This window comes from Pelodiscus sinensis, chromosome 30 (assembly GCF_049634645.1).
Source record: "Pelodiscus sinensis isolate JC-2024 chromosome 30, ASM4963464v1, whole genome shotgun sequence".
NCBI lineage: Eukaryota > Metazoa > Chordata > Testudines > Trionychidae > Pelodiscus > Pelodiscus sinensis.
The window spans coordinates 12258709-12279086 of NC_134740.1; the positions used below are offsets into that span (position 1 = coordinate 12258709).

Here is a 20378-nt window from a genome sequence, read left to right on the forward strand (position 1 = left end):
GGAACAGCTTCCAAAGGAGATACTGGAAAAGTCTGTCATCGGGGTCACAGCTGAACAGGGTTGTTCTGAATGTGCAATGGGGCTTAGATTCTGGGATGTAAGCGCCTACAGTGGTAGGCAGCTGCCGAAGTCCTTTTGTGTAGCTAGCTCCTTTTGTCTAAAATACACACGTTGTGTTGGAGGCACTCGGCCTTGCTTTATATCCATCCTACTGATCGGATGAGTTCCACAGACCACTTCAGTGTGCTTACTCATGTTAATTGCATTATTTTTTTTCTCCTCAGACAGGTCAGCACCAATGGAGAACAGAACCAAAGTGACTCAGTTTATTCTCCTGGGATTTTCCAATGACCCACAGCTGCAGATGCTCCTCTTTTTGGTGTTTTTAATTGTTTATCTCGTCACACTTTTAGCCAATGGGGTGATCATACTGGTGGTAAGGGCTGATTCTCACCTTTACACCCCCATGTACTTCTTCCTCTTCCACTTAGCCTTCGTCGATATCTGCTATTCCTCAGCTGTTGTTCCAAAGATGTTGGTGAATTTCTTATCGGGGCACAAAACCATTACTGCCAATGGCTGCCTTGCCCAGATGTTCTTCATATTCCTCCCGGCTGTTACTGAAGTTTTTATTCTCTCGGCCATGGCGTATGACCGCTACGCAGCCATCTGTGTCCCCTTGCGCTACGTAGAAACCATGAGCAAAAGGACCTGTGTTCTGCTAGTGAGTGGCTCATGGACCATAGGGTTCACAGATGCTCTGCTGAACACGGCTTTGTCCCTCCGGCTGCATTTCTGTGGGCCCCATCACATCCACCATTTCAGCTGCGAGCTCCCGCCTCTGCTCCATCTGTCCTGCACGGAGACCACCACCAATGAAGTGGTGCTTTTCACTTCTGTTGTCATCCTTGGATCAAGCTCCTTCCTCTTCACCCTCATCTCCTATATTTACATCATCTCCACCATCCTGAGGATGCGGTCTGCCGAGGGCAGGCGGAAAGCCTTCTCCACCTGCAGCTCCCATCTCATGGTGGTTGGTTTGTTGTACCTGACGGCTTTCTTCCAGTACACCAAACCCAGATCCATCTCCTCTGTGGCTCTGGATGAAATGGTCTCCATCCAGTACAGCATCTTGACCCCCATGTTAAATCCCATCATCTACAGCCTGAAAAACAAGAAAGTGAAAACAGCCATAGGGAAAATGTTGGGGAAATTCATGTTTCTCAAGTACTGCTGATCTTAGTTTTAAAAAAAATGTGGGTAACTAATGTTTGGAGAGTCCCATTAGGTATCTCCACCCTTGTCTAGAAGGCTATGTCTAGACTGCAAGCCTCTTTCGAAAGAGTCTTTTTCGAAAGATACTTTCAAAAAAGCCTCTTTTGAAAAAGAGCATCTAGACTGCAAGCAGTACTTTCGAAAAAGCAAGCCGCTTTTTTGAAAGAGAGCACCCAGGCAGTCTGGATGCTCTCTTTCGAAAAAGCCCTGTTTGCATTCAAGAATGCCTTTTTTCGAAAGAGCACTTTTGAAAAAAGGCGTTCTTCCTCGTGAAATGAGGAGTACCGCCGTCGAAAGAAAAGCCGCGTTCTTTCGATTTAATTTCAAAAGAATGCGGCTGTAGTCTAGACGCAGGTGAAGTTTTTTTTAAAAAAGGCTGCTTTTTTCGAAAAAACCATGCAGTCTAGACACAGACCAAGGGAGTTATTTCGAAATAACCGCCTTTTTTAAAATAAGTGGAACGTCCACACTCTCAAGCCCTTTATTTCAAAATAACGGGCTGGTTATTCCGAAATCTGCGCTTTTGCTGTCCTTGGAAAAAAGCTTAGCCCTAAACATAGAATTCAGAGTTTATTCCCCAAGGACAGCAGGCCCTAAACATTTTCCATGGTGAAAATCAGCCAGCTGGTGGAAAGCAGATTAGCTCCACTGATAAAACAGGGCTACACTGGTATATGCCAGCTGAGGATATTGGTTCTCTAATAAAGTTACGCCTCTGAATCCACCTGTTATCAAAATGGGACCGATAGATCTGTGGTCTGGTGTCAATGAAGAATCAATCCATGACCTGGAATTTTCAAAAGAGTTAAGATCAGCACTGGGCAACCCAGGTTAGTAAATGGGCCAAAGGAGTGGCCGTCCTTCATCTCCGTGGGTCTCAACATTGTCATACCCAAAACGATATTCCGGGACAGGGTAGTTTTGTTGATTGTGCTTGTGTACCTAGAATTTTAGGGCACGTTGATTGAATTGTAGTAGCGCTGTGATTGGCTGCAGAGGGAGCGCGTGGCTCTCGATGGCAAAGATCTGAGCAATGCATATGCACCTCACTTCACGTGCCCTGGCTGTAAGTGCGTGTCACTTGCGTAATGCTGGTCTTTTTTCTATATGAAGGATAAAATGTAGTCTCATTAACATGCCCAAAGATGGCCAGAAAGTCAGAGGAATCCTAGAATCCCAGGGCTGGCAGGGACCTCAGGAGTCATCGAGTCCAACCTCCAGCCCAAAGCAGAACCAACCCCAACTCAATCATCCCAGCCAAGGCTTGGTCAAGCCAGGACTTAACCACCTCTAGGGACAGAGATTCCACCCCCTCCCTAGGGAACCCATCCCAGTGGAGAACAAGACATTGATGCCTGATCTCTTCCATCCCTGCCCCTAGCTGAATCATGTTATTGTTCCCCTGGAGGTCCCATATCTCTTCCCATGCCGGCCTGCTACTGACCGAATGCAGCCCAGCTAAGGAAGACACCACTCAGTTTCAGAGGGAGACGTTCTTCTTTCACAAGGGATGAATAGAGATGGTTGAGAAATTTGAATATTCTCAAGAAAATCCATCTCCCTCTTCCTCATCAAAATTCAACCCTGGAAACCATTGATTGCCTGGAAAATGCCATGATTTAGCTTCTTCCGTTTCTTGCTTTGGCAGGGCCCCTGCCAATTAAGCATCACCCTGATGGACAGTAATTTTTTAAGCACAGGAATGATGCTTCCTGCTCTGTCAATTCTGAAGATTAAGCAGGAAAAAGTGGCGTCATAACCAGGGTAGAAATTTTCTTTTGGAAAAATCTGACGTTTGAAGAAAAATGTTTCCTTTTTTGGAGGGGATGGAATTTCATTTCAATGTGATGTCTCAAAAATACACTACAACAGCTTGGACCTCCCTCGTCCGGCACCCTCAGGATCTGACCAGTCCGGAATGAGGGGATTTGCCAGACCAGGGAGGTCCCTCCCAATATGATCCATGATGAACCACTGCCTCCTGCTACTGCCCAGCCACAAGGCCCAGAAATCCCTGTTGTGCCACCCACCCCTCAGTGCCACCTGCCACTGGGTCCCCAGCTGTGTCTCCCCCACCCACTTTGCTCTTGCCCCATGCCCTGACCTCCCTATACCTGGACTCTATGGTCCAGGAACATCCGTGCTTCTGCCAGACCACGGATGTCCCCAGTCCTGGTTAAGGGAGGTGCAATCAAGTGCAGCTTCCCACCTGCAGCCTGTCTGGGGCTGGTCCTTGGTTCCTGGCCCCAGGATCTGCTGAGCAAGGGGCTTCTGGATGGGACTGATGGGACCCAGGCAGGGAGATTGGGGGGAGTGAGCATAGGGGGGAACCAGGGCCTGTAGGCGGAGGTGGGAGTCATCCCGTGGGGTGGTGAGTGGGTGGGTGCTTCCCCCCAGCACTGTTTTAAGGCAGGGGGGCCAGGTGCCTGCTCCATTGCAGAGCCCAGGCCCCAGCTGGCCACTCTGTTACTGGTGCAGCTGCCCCAGTGGTCTATACTGCAGTATAGCTATCCCCTGCGCGCGCTGCCCCTGGTGGTGACTGTGCGTATTACATCACTCCTCCCTTTGCCCCCTCCCTTTCCATGTTTTGGAAACCAGTCCCATTCCTGGCACTTCCTGTTTTCCTGGCACAACCACACCCTGACCTTGCATTTAGTCCAGGTAAGAGGAAGCTTCCTACTGAATTTGGTGACCGGAGGTGTACTATTTAAAGATTCGTTTTTTATGGTTCTTGAGTATGAGGACTATTGACCAAGGGCTAAGTAAAACTCCCCAGCCTACAATGATGAAAGCCATGCATGCTTCCTATAAAATGTAAATGAATGACTGTGATTTGCTTGGGAATCACTGTCTCCTCCCCCCTCAATGGGGAACTGCCCCCCTCAGCCAGAGGGGCTGCTGTAGCATTTGCTGGGGAGACAGCTCTGTCCCACCCCCGCTCATACCTGCCTCCGCCCTCACATGTGGAGGGCCTCCCACCCTCAACATGTAGATGACATTGAAGTGCTTGATGGTTTTATCTCTGAGTAATTGGTTGACAGCAGGAGGGTCTCTATCCGAAGAAGTGAAACATAATGATCAGTCTAGTGTCATTGGCATTTTAGCATCTTCTAAGGCTTCAGTCTGGGCAACAGGATGTCCATGTGGCAACTAAGAGAAGAGTATTCAGTCTGGTAGCAATGGCAACTCTGTTATATGGAGCTGAAACTTATCCACCGAAAACAGCTGGGGAGAGGGGGAAATAGTCAGTTTTCACTGTGAACATAATGGAGGAATGCTTTGGGCAGGGGGTTGGACTCCAGTGGGTGTGTCTAAACTAAATGGCTCCATCGATGGAGCCATGTAGATTAGGCTGATCGGCAGAGGGAAATGGAGCTGCAATTTAAATAATCGTGGCTTCATTTAAATCTAAATGGCTGCCACGCTGAGCTGACAAACAGCGGATCAGCTGTTTGTCGGCTCAGCGCGCTAGTCTGGACGCTCCCCTGCTAACATGAAAGCCCTTTATCGACCTCCCTGGTAAACCTCATCCTAGGAGGCATAATGGGGAGGTCGATAAAGGGCTTTCAGGTCAGCGCGGGAGCGTCCAGACTAGCGCGCTGAACCGACAAACAGCTGATTAGCTGTTTGTTGGCTCAGCGTGGCAGCCATTTAAATTTAAATGAAGCCGCGATTATTTAAATCGTGGCTTCATTTCCCTTTGCCGATCAGCCTAATCTACATGGCTCCATCGATGGAGCCATGTAGATTAGACACACCCAGTGACTCCTGAGGTCTCTTCTAGCCCTAGATTCTATGAGTCTATGATTCAATGGCTCAGTATTCTCATAAGCAAGGACATGCTTATATGACCCCAGAAAGTTGCAGTCTTGCATCAGTTGAGAAGAAGACGGCCACCATGGTGGGGCCATGTCCAAAGAACAGAAGCGGGTACGCTTCTACTGAAGGGTTATAAACCTGGGGACAAAAGAAGTAACAAAGGATGGTCTGGAGTAGAACAGGGAGTTGCAATTTTGAGGATTTTAGGAAACCTAAAACCTCCTCTACTGACTCTTGTGGAGGTAGCAAGTTTCAGAAGGGGTCATGCAAGATGGAAATCCATTCTACATGCACCATAGTCTCTGCTACTGCTGTGCTAAAGTGTCTCCTACCGATTTAGACACTGTGAACAGCTTCAACAGGAAAGCTAAGAAAGTTCCGCCTTAACTGATTTTATAGCCTGAAGATTAAAGTATTTTCCCAAGAGATGGGAGACCTACCTACACATCTCTTGTCCACAGCAGACAGAGGTGGGAAGTGAATGAGTTTCTCCCCCATTCGAGTACCCCAACCAATATGTTACAGGTATTGAGAGTGGGTCTTAGGTTTCCATATGTTGAGATGTCATGTTAGACTTAGCCAACACTGGTTCCTTTTTGGTGAAGACACTATAGGGTATGTCTAGACTACAGAACTCTTTCAAAAGAGGCTTTTTCGAAAGAGCTCTTTCGAAAAATATCATCTAGGCACTTTCGATCTGCTTTTTCGAAAGACAGCAGCCAGGCAATCTGGACACTCTCTTTCAAAAGAGCCCTTTTTGTATTCAAGAACGCCTTTTTTTGAAAGCGGTCTTTTGAAAAAAGCTGTTCTTCCTCGTAAAACGAGGTTTACCGCTGTCGAAAAAAACTGCCGCGGTCTTTCGATTTCATTTCGAAAGAACGCAATGGCAGTCTAGACGCAGGTGACTTTTTTTTCAAAAAAAGGCCACTTTTTTCGAAAAAACCCTATCATCTAGACATAGCCTTTCTGTGTAAAAAAAAGAATTTTGTCCACCTCTGCAAAGAATAACTCTTTCCCCCCCACCACCGCCTACAGTCTATTTGCTCCTCCCACACTCATTAGCATCTTCCAAGGAACGTTGGTGAGATGAGGTTATTTGCTTCTGGGGTGTCTTGCTCCTTGGGAGCTCTGCAGATTAGAGCCTAAATGTGCATCTTTGTTATTGACTGTCACTGCGATTCGGTTCCTCAATCCCTTGGGTTCGTTTGGAAATCCAAGCTTCAGTCTTCTCTTTCTTATGCTTGGTAAGTTGCTGTTTAAGGACTGACCCAGACGGGTGTTATTGGTTGCTTGTTACAGAAAATGAACGTCGGGGATCTTGTCCCAGGAGGGAGAAGACGGCATTTAAACAGCTCTTAGGAATCTGTTTTTAGTCTAGGATTCAGATGAAGAAAGGCTTTGTGCCCCAATCGCAGGGATAACGGTATCGGCCTTGTCAGATTTAAGTGTCGGGAGTAACGAGGAATTGGTATCTTAAGACACTGGGTTGCAGACAGACAGACGAACCAATCAGCTGAGAGGTAAATGGACTGAGACGACAGCAAGAGAAAACCTCGTGCCGGAATGAGCTCACCATTTTTATGAGCCACCGTTAAACGACAGGTGAGTTAACTCATATTTTTATTCCGCTTGAATCTCATTTTACCCTTTTCATTTCAAACAACCAGATTCGCCACCTGGAAACAGCAGTCTGCTTACACAGATTCAAGGTGGGGAGGTAAAATCTTTAATTGGACCGACTTCTGTGGGTGAGACCACATGCTTTTAACCCCCTGCCCCCCAGTTCTCTCTCACTCACAGAAGATGGTCCCGTGGAAGGTATTATCTCACCCACCTTGTTGCTCAAATATCCTTGGACCGAGACATTAACAACTACTCTGTGAACATAAGAACGGCCATACTAGGTCAGTCCAAAGTTCCATCTAGCCCAGTGTCCTGTGTGCCAACAGCGGCCAATTCCAGGTGCCCCAGAGGGAGTGAACAGAACAGGGAAACATCCAGTGATCCCTCCTCTGTCGCCTATTCCCAGCCTCTAACAAAGGCGAGGGACACCATCCCTAGCCATCGTGGCTAATAGCCATTGATGGACCTTTCCTCCATGAATTTATCTAGTTCTTTTTGAACCCTGTTCAAGTCCTGGTCTTCACAACTTCCTCTGGCAAGGAGTTCCACAGGTTGACTGTGTGAAGAAAATCTTCCTTTTGTTTGTTTTAAGCCAGCTACCTATTCATTTCATTTGGTGACCCCGAGTTCTTATGTTAGAGGAAGAAGTAAATAACTTTTCCTTATTCACTTTCTCCACACTGGTCATGATTTTATAGACCTCTATCATATCCCCTCTTAGTCTCCTCTTTTCTAAGGTGAAAAGTCCCAGTCTTTTTCATCTCTCTTCATACGGGACCCATTCCAAACCCCTCATCATTTTTGTTGCCCTTTTCTGAACTTTTCCCAATGCCAAGAGATTTTTTTGAGGTGAGGTGACCACATCTACACGCAGTATTCAAGATGTGCGTGTCCTATTGTTTAACATAAGGGCAATAAGATATTCGCTGTCTTATTCTCTGAACCTTTTTTTTCATCCTGCAGTGTCCCTGGTAGACCTGATGCCTGTTAGTTTCATCGGGCGACCCCTAGTTCTTGCATTATGTGGAAGAATAAATAACACTTCCTTATTCACTTTCTCCACAACAGTCACTCGGTTTAGACGTCTATCATATCCCCCCTTCGTCAACACTTTTCCTAGCCAGACAGTCCCAGTCTTTGAAATGTCCCTCCCCACCCGATACAGAGGCTATTCCATACCAGAACCAGTTTGGTTGTGCTTTTTCCAATTTGAATACAGGCAGTCCCCGGGTTACATGGATCTGACTTACATCGGATCCCTACTTACAAACGGGGTGTAAGTAGCTGCTTCCCCCCAGCAGACCAGGGAGATGCGAAGCTAGCGCCTCCCCCCCCCCAGCAGACCAGGGAGACGCGGAGCTAGCGCCCCCCCCCCCAGCAGACCAGGGAGACACGGAGCTAGCGCCCCCCCCCCCCAGCAGACCAGGGAGACGCGGAGCGGCTCTTCTCAGCAGACACCTCAGCTTGAGAATAAAGGACTGAGGGAAGTGAGGTGTGGGAGAATAAAACTGAGCTCTGGAGAAATGTTTGGCTAGAGTTTCCCCTACAATATGTACCAGTTCCGACTTACATACAAATTCAACTTAAGAACAAACCTACAGTCCCTATCTTGTACGTAACCCGGGGACTTCCTGTATACCATTTTTGAGATGGAACTACCAGAACCTCCTGGTGTCGGCACACCATGAATTTACATACAGGCATCATGAGACTTTTTCTCTCACCATTTCCTAACGCTTCCTAAGCATTGCCTTGGCTTTTTTAACTGCTGTCGTACATTCAGCAGCTATTTTCAGGGAACTATTGGCAAAGCCTTGAAGAGCTCAGTCTGGTTGGCTAACAGGTAATGGAGACAGGCTTGCGTGTCTAGTTCAGAATATGTTCTCCAATGTGATTCACTTTGCCTTTATGAGCATTTAACTTCATCTGCCTTTTTCTAGCCCAGTCACTCTCTTTTTGAGATTCCTTGGTAACTTTTCAGAGTTTCCCTTCTATTTAATTATCTTGAATTATTGTGTATCCTCGACAAAATTGCTACATAATTATTTAGCCCTTTCCCTGCTCCATTTATGGTTATGTTAAAAACTACCGGTACTGGATAAATCCAGCTATTTACTTCTCTCCACTATGAGTTCTTCCCTTGCACAGAATGTGTTTACATTAGCATTTATATTCTGTTACAAGCTACATCTCTTTTTTTCTTCACTCAGTGCACAGTCAACCTGTGGAACTCCTTGCCAGAGGATACGGTGAAAGCTAGAACTTTAACAGGGTTCAAAAAAGAGCTAGATAGATTCATGGAGGTTAGGTCCATCAATAGCTATTAGCCAGGATGAGTAGGAACGGTGTCCTTAGCTTCTGTTTCTCTGGAGGTAGGTGACAGGGGAGGGATCACGTGAGGATTACCTGTTGTGATCCCTCCCTCTGGGGCATCTGGCATTGGCCACTGTCGGCAAATAGGACACTGGGCTGGATGGACCGTTGGTCTGATTCAGTCTGGCCGTTCTTATGTTCTGTGCTTTGGTATGTCTCTCTGGGTCTGATAATGGAGGAAAGGGTTAATTTGTCTCTAGAGTCACCTTGGACATGAACAAAGATCGGACATTAGTGAGACTATTAAAATGGAGGAAAAAAGTCACTTGCTTCCAGTAGGGCAGAAAAAAATGTGACACTCAGTTTTACAAATCAATTAATCAAAGGTGGCTTTTCATAGGAGCTTAAGTGATGTAGGAAAAAAAGGCCATTGAATTCCTGTCTCTTTTCAACATGTTCTCATTCGGACTGGAGAATATTTGCTGGGCACATTCCTCTTCATCATCGTCTTCGTCTTCGTCTTCTCTTTTTTCTTTTTTCTTACGTCTTTCTTTTTGTCTTTTCTTTTCTTTTTTTCTTTTCTTTTTTTCTTTTCCCTTTTTTTGTTTTTTGTTTTTTTTTTATTTTCTTTTTCCTTTTTTCCTTTCTTTTTTCTTTTTTCTTACTTTTTTTCTTTTCTCTTGTATTGTTTTTTCCACCTTTTTTCTTTTTTCTTCGGATCTCAGAAGACTAGGGTTGGAAGAGACCTCAGGAAGGCATCAAATCCATCCCTTCTTCTTCTTCTTCTTCTTCTTCTTCTTCTTAGAAGATTAGGGTTGGAAGAGACCTCAGAAGGTTATCAAATCCAACCTTCTTCTTCTTCTTCTTCTACAGCTACTACTACTACTACTACTACTATTACGATACTAGTGAGTTTAATAGGAATGAACCCAATAAGTTACTACAGATATTAAATTAAATTTTCAAAAACATAGTCTAAAACACTAGATGGAATCTAATAAACAAAGTGTTAATGGACCAGCTCCCCAGTCGGTATAAACCATACAGTTATTTTGGTGTCACGGGGCCAGATCCTTTACTGCTGGAAATTTGTTGTGGTCCCAACAAAATTATTGGGCCAGATAAAGGGAGGTTAGGATAGAAGGAGTGGATGATGTAGAAAGCGAGAGAGAAAATGAATAACTCGCCTATCGCCTCCCAGCTAAAGCGCTTATTCTGCAAGAGAAAGACCCAGTATACAATAGGAATGCTCCATTTCTGGTCTATTTCTTGAGCTTCAGCTTCAAGAGCAGAGATAGAGGAACTTCTCTTCAGTCTGTCCCACCATCCCAGCCGAGTGAATCCCATCTGTGAATCCTGGGGTTGATTCTGGGTATTGGACATCTATAATGGCAAAGTTTGATTTCTAAATCCATCTGTATATGCAGACATTTTGTCTATTTCAAATTAACAAATTCCATCATAAGAATATAAGAATGGCTGTACTGGGTCAGACCAAAGGTCCATCTAGCCCAGTGCCCTGTCTGCCAACAGTGGCCAAAGCCAGATGCCCCAGAGGGGGTGGACGGAAGACAATGATCAAGTGATTTGTCTCTTGCCATCCTTCTCCAGCCTCTGACAAACAGAGGCCAAGGACACCATTTTATCCCCTGGCTAATAGCCTTTTATGGACCTAACCTCCATAAAATTATCTAGCTTCTCTTTAAACTCTGTTATAGTCCTAGCCTTCACAGCCTCCTCTGGCAAGGAGTTCCACAGGTTGACTATGCGCTGTGTGAAGAAGAACTTTCTTTTATTCGTTTTAAACCTGCTACCCATTAATTTCATTTGGTGTCCTCTAGTTCTTCTATTATGAGAACTAATAAATAACTTTTCTTTATTCGCCCTCTCCATACCACTCATGATTTTATAGACCTCTAGTCGTTTTAACCTCTCTTCATAGGGGACCCGTTCCAAACCCCTAATCATTTTAGTTGCCCTTTTCTGAACCCTTTCCAAGGCCAAAATATCTTTTTTGAGGTGAGGAGACCACATCTGTACACAGTATTCAGGGGCAGTAAGATATTCTGTTTTATTTCCTATTCCTTTCGTAATAATTCCTAGCATCCTATTTGCCTTTTTGACTGCTATGCTGCCATCCACTCACCCACCTCTCTGTCTGTTCATCCATCCATCCTTCCATCCTTCCATCCTCTCTCTGAATTCAATCTATGTAGAGCACTCTTTTCACAGGAAGGAATAGGGTTCTCTTTATTTTCATGCTACTGATCAGATTGTATCAACATTCTATTCGTATTTATCTTAATCATAAATATTCAATTGACATTTTTTTCTCATTTCCCAGGCCACAGTTTCCCTGACTACACATCAATGGAAAACCAAACCACGGTGACTGAATTTATCTTCCTGGGACTTTCTAGTGACCGTCAGATACAGATTTTCCTCTTTGTGGTGTTTTTCATTATTTACCTAGTCACCATGCTTGGGAACATAGTGATGATGGTGCTAATAAAAGTTGATTTTCACCTTCACACCCCAATGTATTTCTTTCTCTTCCACTTGTCCTTTGTTGACATCTGCTATTCCTCAGTCACAGTTCCCAATATGCTGATGAACTTCCTGGTGGAGTCTAAAACAATTTCGGTCAGGGGCTGCCTTTCCCAGATGTTCTTATTTTTCCTCTTAGCTGGCACGGAAGTTTTCCTTCTCTCAGCCATGGCTTACGACCGCTATGCTGCCATCTGTGACCCCTTGCATTACGTGGACGCAATGAACAAGAAGATCTGGGTTCAGCTGGTGAGTGGTGCATGGACCACAGGCTTCTTTTACGCCTTAATTAACACTGTTTTTGCCCTTGACTTGCACTTTTGTGGACCCAATGAAATCCAGCATTTCAGCTGTGAGCTGCCTCCTCTGTTAAGACTCTCCTGCAGGGACATTCTCGTCAACCAGGTCGTGCTTCTGTCTTCTGTTGTCGTACTTGGCTCAAGCTCCTTCCTCTTCACCCTTATCTCCTACATCTACGTCATCACCACCATCCTGCGGATGCGGTCTGCCGAGGGCAGGCGGAAAGCCTTCTCCACCTGCAGCTCCCACCTGATTGTGGTTGGTTTGTTGTACCTGACAGCTTTTTTACAGTACACGAAACCCAGATCCATCTCCTCTGCAGTTCTGGATGAAATGTTCTCCATCCAGTACAGCATCCTGACCCCTATGTTAAACCCCATCATCTACAGCCTGAAAAACAAGGAGGTGAAAACTGCCCTAAGGAGTATATCAGGAAAATTCAGGTTTCTTAACTAGCTTGAAAGTTCTTGTGGTTTTTTTTTAGAGAGACCATCGTTCCAATGTTTAGAACATTCTCAGTTCAGACATTTGATTGACCCTTTGGGCCAAGTCCTCCAGTAGTGTATATCAATGTGGATCCATTGCAACCAATTGGCCAGATCCTCAGCATTTGTAAATCATCATAGCTACTCCAGAAGAAGTAGATTAAACTGGGATTAAAGTATCAAGGGGACTTGAACAGGGAAAACTGAGAGAGATTTCCCATATTTCAGTGGTCTTGGAACACATCTGAGAGGTGTTTAAATCATTTCTCCTCTTCAAACACATGGGCACATCTACACTACACAGAAGATCGAAGCTGCCCCGGTCAAACTTCTGGGGTTCGATTTAGCAGGTGTAGTATAGACCCACTAAAACAAACTCAAAAGGTACGCCCGTCACCACTGGTATTCCTGCTCCTTATGAGGAGTAAAGAAAGCCGATGGGAGCATTTTCACCAATCAACTTCCCATTGTGGGGATGGTAATTTAAGGTAGGTTGACTCCAGTTATATAATTAACATAGCTGGATTGGTTTATCTTCGGTCAAGCTTCCACTATAGTGTAGACCAGGCTTTAAAGTTGGAGTCTGCCATTTTCCATTTGGCTAGCCAAACCACTGGGAAGAAAGTTACGGGGGAGGTCCAAGATAGTAACATCAGTATTATTTGCCTGAGAGAGAATTCTAGGGTTTGGTTGCCCATTTGATTTTTGATACTTTTTAGCCTTACTAACATGTGTAAACAAAGGACAGAGACAATGGCCGTGTCCAGACTCAGGGGTTTTTTCGGGAAAAGTAGCCTTTTCCCGAAAAAACTTCCCCTGCGTCCAGACTCAAGCCGTGTTCTTTCGAAATTATTTCGAAAGAACGCGGCTTTTCTTTCGATGGCGGTAAACCTCGTTTCACGAGGAAGAACGCCTTCCTTTGAAAGTTCCTCTTTCGAAGGAAGGCGTTCTTCAATGTAAAGAGGCCGTCTTCGAAAGAGAGCATCCAGACTCGCTGGGTGCTCTCTTTCGAAAAAGCGGATTGCTCTTTCGAAAGATCCGCCTGCAGTCTAGACGCGATCTTTTGAAAGAGACTCTTTCGAAAGATGCTTTCGAAAGAGCCTCTTTCGAAAGAAGCCTGCAGTCTAGACATAGCCAAAGTGTTGCATCTGCCCACAATCAGACAGGGTGAGAAACGGCGAGGAAGAGCGTTAGTGTTGCTAGGGATGGTGGCCATGTAATATATAGGCATGCAGTTGAGGATACCTTGACCCCTCTCCCAAGCCAATGTCAATCAAGTTAGGAAGGGCAAAGCAGAGAGGCATGAGAAACACTAAAAGCTAAAGAAAAATTAGGCCTTGGCTAGTACATGATTTCATTCTTCACCCCTCACGAGGCTACGCAAGAGGAGGTTTCAAAGCCCCCAGACTCAAGACCCACCCAAAAGGAACATGACTATACATTGAAAAGGGTCATGACAAGATAGGGCACTATAGATACAATTATTCCTGTTAAGAAGAGGAAGGAAGAAGAGGTAAAAAAAATGGACTATAGTACAGAGGTGTAAATATTCTTGTTTCACTAACCCCAGTAAATCCTGAATTGCCTGCACTTTGAACTCTGGTCTTCTGCTTTTGTCTGCATGTAAAGAACTAAGGGAGAGCAAAGAGAAAATCCTATCAGTCGACTGTCTTTGCCTTGTTGGCACAAAATTAAATGGGTATAACAGGCCATGAAGAAATTTCAAGGTGGAAATTAGAAGATGGTTTTTCACCATCAGAGGAGAACGTTCAGGAATAACCTTCAAATAGCACTAGTGCTAAGGATGTGGACACATTGGAGAGCGTCCAGCGGAGGGCAACCAAAATTATTAGGGGGCTGGAGCATATGACCTAGGAGGAGAGGCTGAGGGAGTTCAGTCTATTTAGTCTGCAGAAGAGAAGAGTGAGGGGGGATTTGAGAGCAGCCTTCAGCTTCCTGAAGGGAGATTCCAAAGAGAATGGAGAGAGGCTGTTCTCAGTAGTGATGGATGGCAGAACAAGGAGCAATGGTCTCAAGCTGTGGTGAGAGAGGACCAGGTTGGATATTAGGAAAAAGTATTTCACTAGGGGTGTGTCTAGACTACAAGGTTTTGTTGACAAAACTATACCTGAGTCTACACTACCACTGAGTTCTGTCGACATAACGTTGACAGAACTCAGCAGTTTTGTCGACGACGGTAAACCTCATTTGTCGACAGAGTTCTGTCAACAGAAGGCGTTATTGCATCTACACTGTCCTTTGCATCTACACTCTCATGTCAACAAAGCGGCTTGCTTTGTCGACAGAACTGGATGTAGTCTAGACGCTCTTTGTCAACGGATGCTTTGTTGACAGTATCTGTCGACAAAACTTCTGTTGGCAAAAGCCTATAGTCTAGACGTACCCTAGGAGAGTGGTGAAGCACTGGAATGTGTTACCTGGGGAAGTAGTGGAGTCTCCATCCCTAGCGGTGTTTAAGTCTCAGCTTGACAAAGCCTTGGTTGGGTTGATTTAGTTGGGATTGGTCCTGCCTAGAGCAGGGGGCTGGACTTGATGACCTTCTGAAGTCTCTTCCAGTTCTATCATTCTATGAGTCTATGAATCCCCCCGAAAGATTGCTTTTAATGAGTACCTCATGAATAAGAGTCACTTCCGGGTAGAGTTGAGCATTCCTGTTAAATATAGATTACAGCAAATAGAAAATGATTGCTGGATGAACCTTAGACATTTTCATTGTCCCAATGATCCATGATCCAGTGGTCTATGGCTATGCTTATTTCACTCTGAGTAATCATGACTTTTATCTGTTCTCTAGGGAAAACATTGAATAGAATAACTGTTATGCTTAAACAAAGCACACAAGACCTTTTATAGAGGAAAGGGCAGTACACCGCATTTAGTGAGAATACAACAGTACATATGCTTTTCAATCATTCACATACACAGACACCACACACACACAGTCCCACCAGACGATGTTATAGTTACTAGTCCAGAGTCTGGATCAATCTAGTGGCCAGCCAGATCGATCACAAACAGGGAGCCGGGCTCTGTCGGTTGCCTGATCCTGTGCTCCTGGAGTTAGTGGCAAGACGAACCCAAAATTCCATATTGTAGATGCAGGCCATACAAGGCTTGAAAGTTTGGTCAAAGGACTGGGCCTATACGTGGTGAGTGCTGCATCAGAAGCGAGCCTTCTGAGTGAGCTGAGTTACAGCAAAGAAACTGCAAGGTTTGCCAATAAGAAAAATGTACTCACTGAGAACTAACAGATGTAACCACTTAAGTACATATGGTTCTAGTTTTCTGCTAAATTCCATTATGTGCTCACGGGAATTACAAAGGTATATGAACTCTGAGATTTCTTGTTAAGGCAGAGTACGTCTTTTTGCATCCTCTCCCGTGATCACAGTAAACGCTTCTGTCCGACCTGAATCTGTAAATCAGACTGCGTGTTTATTCCGCAGCAATAGCAAAGCACCCTACATTTATAATCCTTTACTCTGTCGATGTCTATGGATTTCGCTGTGTCAGTCTGTGACCGATGTGTTATCTTGTTGATGTCAATCATTCTCAAAACATCTCCAAAGGCTCATCCTATAATCAATCATCTTTTAGGGGTGCCAGCTCTACTTTAAAGCCGTCAATCTGCCAATCTGATCACTCCTTGACCATGGGTATGCACTGGTGGTTACTGATGGCTCCTCTGACGCTGATCAGTCTGTCTTCTTTTTCTTCACCCATGCTTTGCCCCTCCTTCCTTGGCCATCTGAATGACCTTCACACCTTTATCTCGATGCACACATACCACTTTCATACATAAACAATCCTCTACAAGGACTTCAAAAGAAAAAGCATAATACAACAGTATCTCATATTGGGCAAAGCAAAAAGGCCTTGTAAATCAACAATTAAGACTTCAGCCTTCAGCATTCCTCCAATCTTATTAACTAAGGGTGTGTCTAGACTACAGGGCTTTGTCGACAAAAGTGGACTTTTGTCGACAAAACTATACCTGCGTCCACACTGCCTTTGAGTTATGTCGACATAACGTCGACAAAAACTCAGCAGTTTTGTCGACATATGTAAACCTCATTCTATGAGGAATAACGCCTTTTGTTGACAGAGTTCTGTCGATAGAAGGCATTATTGCATCTACACTGTCCTTTGTGTCCACACTGTGATGTCGACAATGCAGCTTGCTTTGTCGACAGAACTGGATGTAGTCTAGACGCTCTATGTCGACAGAAGCTTTGTCGACAGTATCTGTTGACAAAACTTCTGTCGACAAAACCCTGTAGACTAGACATACCCATAGAAACAACACCCAAACTCTGTCTCTTTGTTTTAAAGCTTAGTGAGTTTAATAAGTAAAGGACTACATATAACTTACTAAAGGGTTTAGTTTGATAAAATATCAAATGTGATAAGGTGTCACCTTACATTAATACATTATAAATCCTAAAATACAAATATAAAAAGAATAAAACTTTCAATCCCAACAGAACACCATGGGATGTCAACACTGCACCCTTAACTTGAAAGAAGCTATGCAATTTGAACTACGCAAATTCTGTATCTTATTTCAATCTTATTTCAAAATAGCTTATTTTGTAATTTGGCACCGTGTACACAGCACCGAATTTCAAAAGAACCCACGATTCTGAAACGTCCCTTACTCCTTGAAGATTACAGGGACGTCGCAATAGAGAGCCCACCGTACGTTGAAAAATAACAGGCTTGCTTGAAAGATGCAGAACAGCTATTTCGGGATACCGGAAGTATCCTGAAATAGCACCACAGTGTAGACCTACCCCATGTGAATATGGAAATGAACACTTACGTTTCCAATAAGCCTATCAGATTGAAATATAAGAGTGTAATTAGGTCTATATTTTGTCAGAGAGGCAAATGTTGGGAGCTGAAGAAGAGACAGGAGCCAATCTTGAATACAGTGGGCATGAGAATATTAAAATGGGTGCTTGGTTGTACCATGCAACTCTAGGAATTATACCATGTAATTACATCACTTCTGTGATTATAGAAGTGAAGCGGGTCTGTTAGAGCAACAATCCAGTTGATGGTCATAAGACAGCGAGGGCATGTCTACACAGCAACGTTAATTCGAAATAACAGCCCTTATTTCGACTTTACTTCAACAGCGTCTATATATGCAAACCACTATTTCGAATTTAATTTGAAATAGCGGAGCGCTTAATTTGAATTTGGTAAACCTCATTCTACGAGGAGTAACGCCAAATTTGAAATAGCTATTTCGAAGTAAGTGCTGTGTAGACACTTAATTCGAAATAGGGGGCCTCCAGCCCTTCCCAGGGAGCCCTGATAGCCACTCTGGGTACAACCAGGAAAATTAAGTCTCCTTTCCCACAGCCCCAGAGACATTAAAAAGGTAGAGCCTGACCACAGTTCCTGTGCCAGCTTCAAGCCTGCTAGCCCAGAGCCAGCAGTGGCCACCAGGGCCCCTGACCCAGTGGCCCCAAAACATGAGCCAGCAAACCACTGGCAGCCAGCCTTCCACCGCTCCCCAGGAGCAGTCTGCCAGCTCCCAGGAGCCTGGCAGGGGCTGGAGAAGGCGGGCGCCTTCCTGGTCCAGGGTGGAGATCATGGACCTTATTCAGGTTTGGGGGGATGCCCCCAACGTCCATGATCTCCGCACTAGATGGAGGAAAACGGCCGCCTATGGCAGGATAGCTGCCAGCCTGGCCACCAAAGGCCACATGCGAACCCAGGAGCAGGTTTGCATGAAAATCAAGTTGGTCCGGCGAGACCCCCAACCCTGGGTCCTGAGCTTCCCCTTCCCCTTCTTCCCCTTGCTTCCCCCTTCCAGCTCCCTTCTCCCAGGTTTCCTCCTCCCCTCTCCCACCCTCTCTCTTCCCCTCTCCCACCCCCTTTTCCCAGTCTCCCCAGAGGTTCATTCCCCCCCGCCCGTTTTGTTTCTATTTTTGAACATACATGTCTTTTGTTTGACATCAGGAAGGGGAGCTAGAGAGGGGTAAGTGGAAGGACGTGAGGGAGGAAGGGGGCACAAGCCCCTGGTGGGGAGGACCGGGGTGGCTCTTAGGGCTCCTTGGGATGGACGCTCTCCTGCAGGGCCTCCTGGATCCTGACAGCCCCCCAATGGACCCCCCGGATGGCAGCCTGCAGCAAGTGCAGCCGGGCTGATGGCAACGACCCCATGAAATGCATCGATGTGCCATGGGGAAGCTCTGTCTCCATGTGGCCGAGTGCTGTGGTGTCCCGAGTGTGGGCACTCAGGGCACTCCAAGCCAGGACTGCTTTGCTGTCCCTCATCGAGGTAGACAAGCAAGCGGGGAACCCTGAGAACTGTCTGTGCGGGGTGGAGGTCGGGTCCCTTTAGGCACGGAGCTCAGTTAGCCTCAGGCAGCAGCCCCACACACTAAGTCCTAATCTGATGCTCTGCTGGCCGTGATTCCGGCCAGCCTTAACTTCGGTTCAGGGTCCACTCAGTGTGAACGTGCTATTTCGAAATAGCCTTAACTTCGGTTCGGGGGTTGGGGGCTGGGCCAGGCTGGTCTTCCAGCCTCCCTCCCCTGCCTTGCTTCTCAGGTTCCCAGCTCTTCCAGCATCTGCTGTGGGTGTAGGGGCTGGTCCATGGTTCCTGGCCCTGGCCTGTGTTCCAGAGGTAGAGGCCAAGGTGGACTGTGGCTCCTGGCCCTGGCACTGGCCCAAATTCTGGGATGGGCCAGGTCAGGCCATGACTCCCAGCCCTCCTGCCTGTCCTCCAGGGCCAGGGCCAGGCTGCTTTCTCTGGCCCCAGTGTGAGCCCTGGGGTGGGGATGGAGACCAGGGCCAGGATGCCTTGTTTACACTCAGCCTTATCTCCTAAAGATGAGGGGCTGGCCTTCCTCTGCCTGAGTCCTGGGGAAGGCTGGGGCTGGGCTGTTTTTTCCAGTCATGGAGTAAGCTCGGGGGTAGAGGCCTCTTTCAAACCCTCTGCCAGGACTGCTGCACTCCCACCCACAGCCCGGTGCCCCTCTTCCCCTTCCCTCAGCACCCAACCCCCCGCCCTATACAACCATTACACACACTGCTCAACCCCCATACAATCATTTAAATAAAATTGATACATTCTTCTTTTATTTAAAAAAGAAACCTTATCACAGTTAAGGACCCGAGCAACGCCCGGTAATTATACTAGTTATTATACATTTATAGCACTAATGGTGAATTTTGGGCAAGGCGGGTCATGTAAGGCATCATTGAAACATTATGATTTGCTGACTAAGATTATCGCCTTTAGGTGCATGTGCTGTTTTTGTATCTGAAATGATGAGTCTGTGTCTGTATTTCAAAGGGGCTTAAAAATGAGTAACTCCCACTCATCGAGATGTTTTCTGTCTAGACCACTCTTTGGCAAGGGCCTGTTCAGGGTAATTGGCCATTTGGGGAAAACAACAGCCCTTGGGAGAAGCTGATTTCCCACCTGGCAAGCCTTCCTGAGAAAAGTCCACAGAGCTTATCATTAATGGTTGTTATGCCTCTACAAGGACAGGTGACCAGGTCCCAATTCCGTGGACTCTATCTGAGGATCTCTGTATTTTTCCACAAACTGTTTGGAGAACCAAGTCTGGAAGCAAACCAAAGCTATATAAGACGAGGTGTTAATTCATCTGTCCTTTTTCACTCCTCACACACAAGGTTTCCGCAAAGACCTGAGGAGCAAAGACTGAAGTGGGAGAAGTGCTGGACCCAAGGCTAAAGGTATTTCTAGCCTGTTTAAATACACCCAAGAAAACTAACCACAAAGCAAATACAGCCTGTGCCTTGAGAATTTGCCAGACGGCTGGTATCAACAGTCAGGTTGAGAAACTGTTCACTTACAGCTGTAGCCAGACATGAACTCCCGTTTTAACATCCATCTATGTCTGCTTGAAAGCATGCAGGGCACACAGAGCAGTAAAAACAGCTTGATCTTTGAAAACCTTGGAGCAGGAGGTTTAGATATGCTGGCTCAGTGACCATGGACAACTGTAA

At 45.8% G+C, this 20378-nt stretch overlaps 2 protein-coding genes across 2 annotated transcripts; both read left to right on the plus strand.

The window, feature by feature from the left end:
- Positions 1-298: 298 nt before the first annotated feature.
- Positions 299-1237, plus strand: LOC102449011 (olfactory receptor 5A1-like). Its single transcript, XM_006135650.2, has one exon. The coding sequence runs from the start codon at positions 299-301 to the stop codon at positions 1235-1237; it is 939 nt and encodes a 312-aa protein (XP_006135712.2).
- Positions 1238-11400: 10163 nt separating this feature from the next.
- LOC102449254 (olfactory receptor 5G9-like) lies at positions 11401-12333 on the plus strand. The gene has a single exon (XM_006135651.2). It carries the CDS (start codon positions 11401-11403, stop codon positions 12331-12333), a length of 933 nt encoding a protein of 310 aa, XP_006135713.2.
- The last annotated feature ends 8045 nt before the right edge of the window (positions 12334-20378 follow it).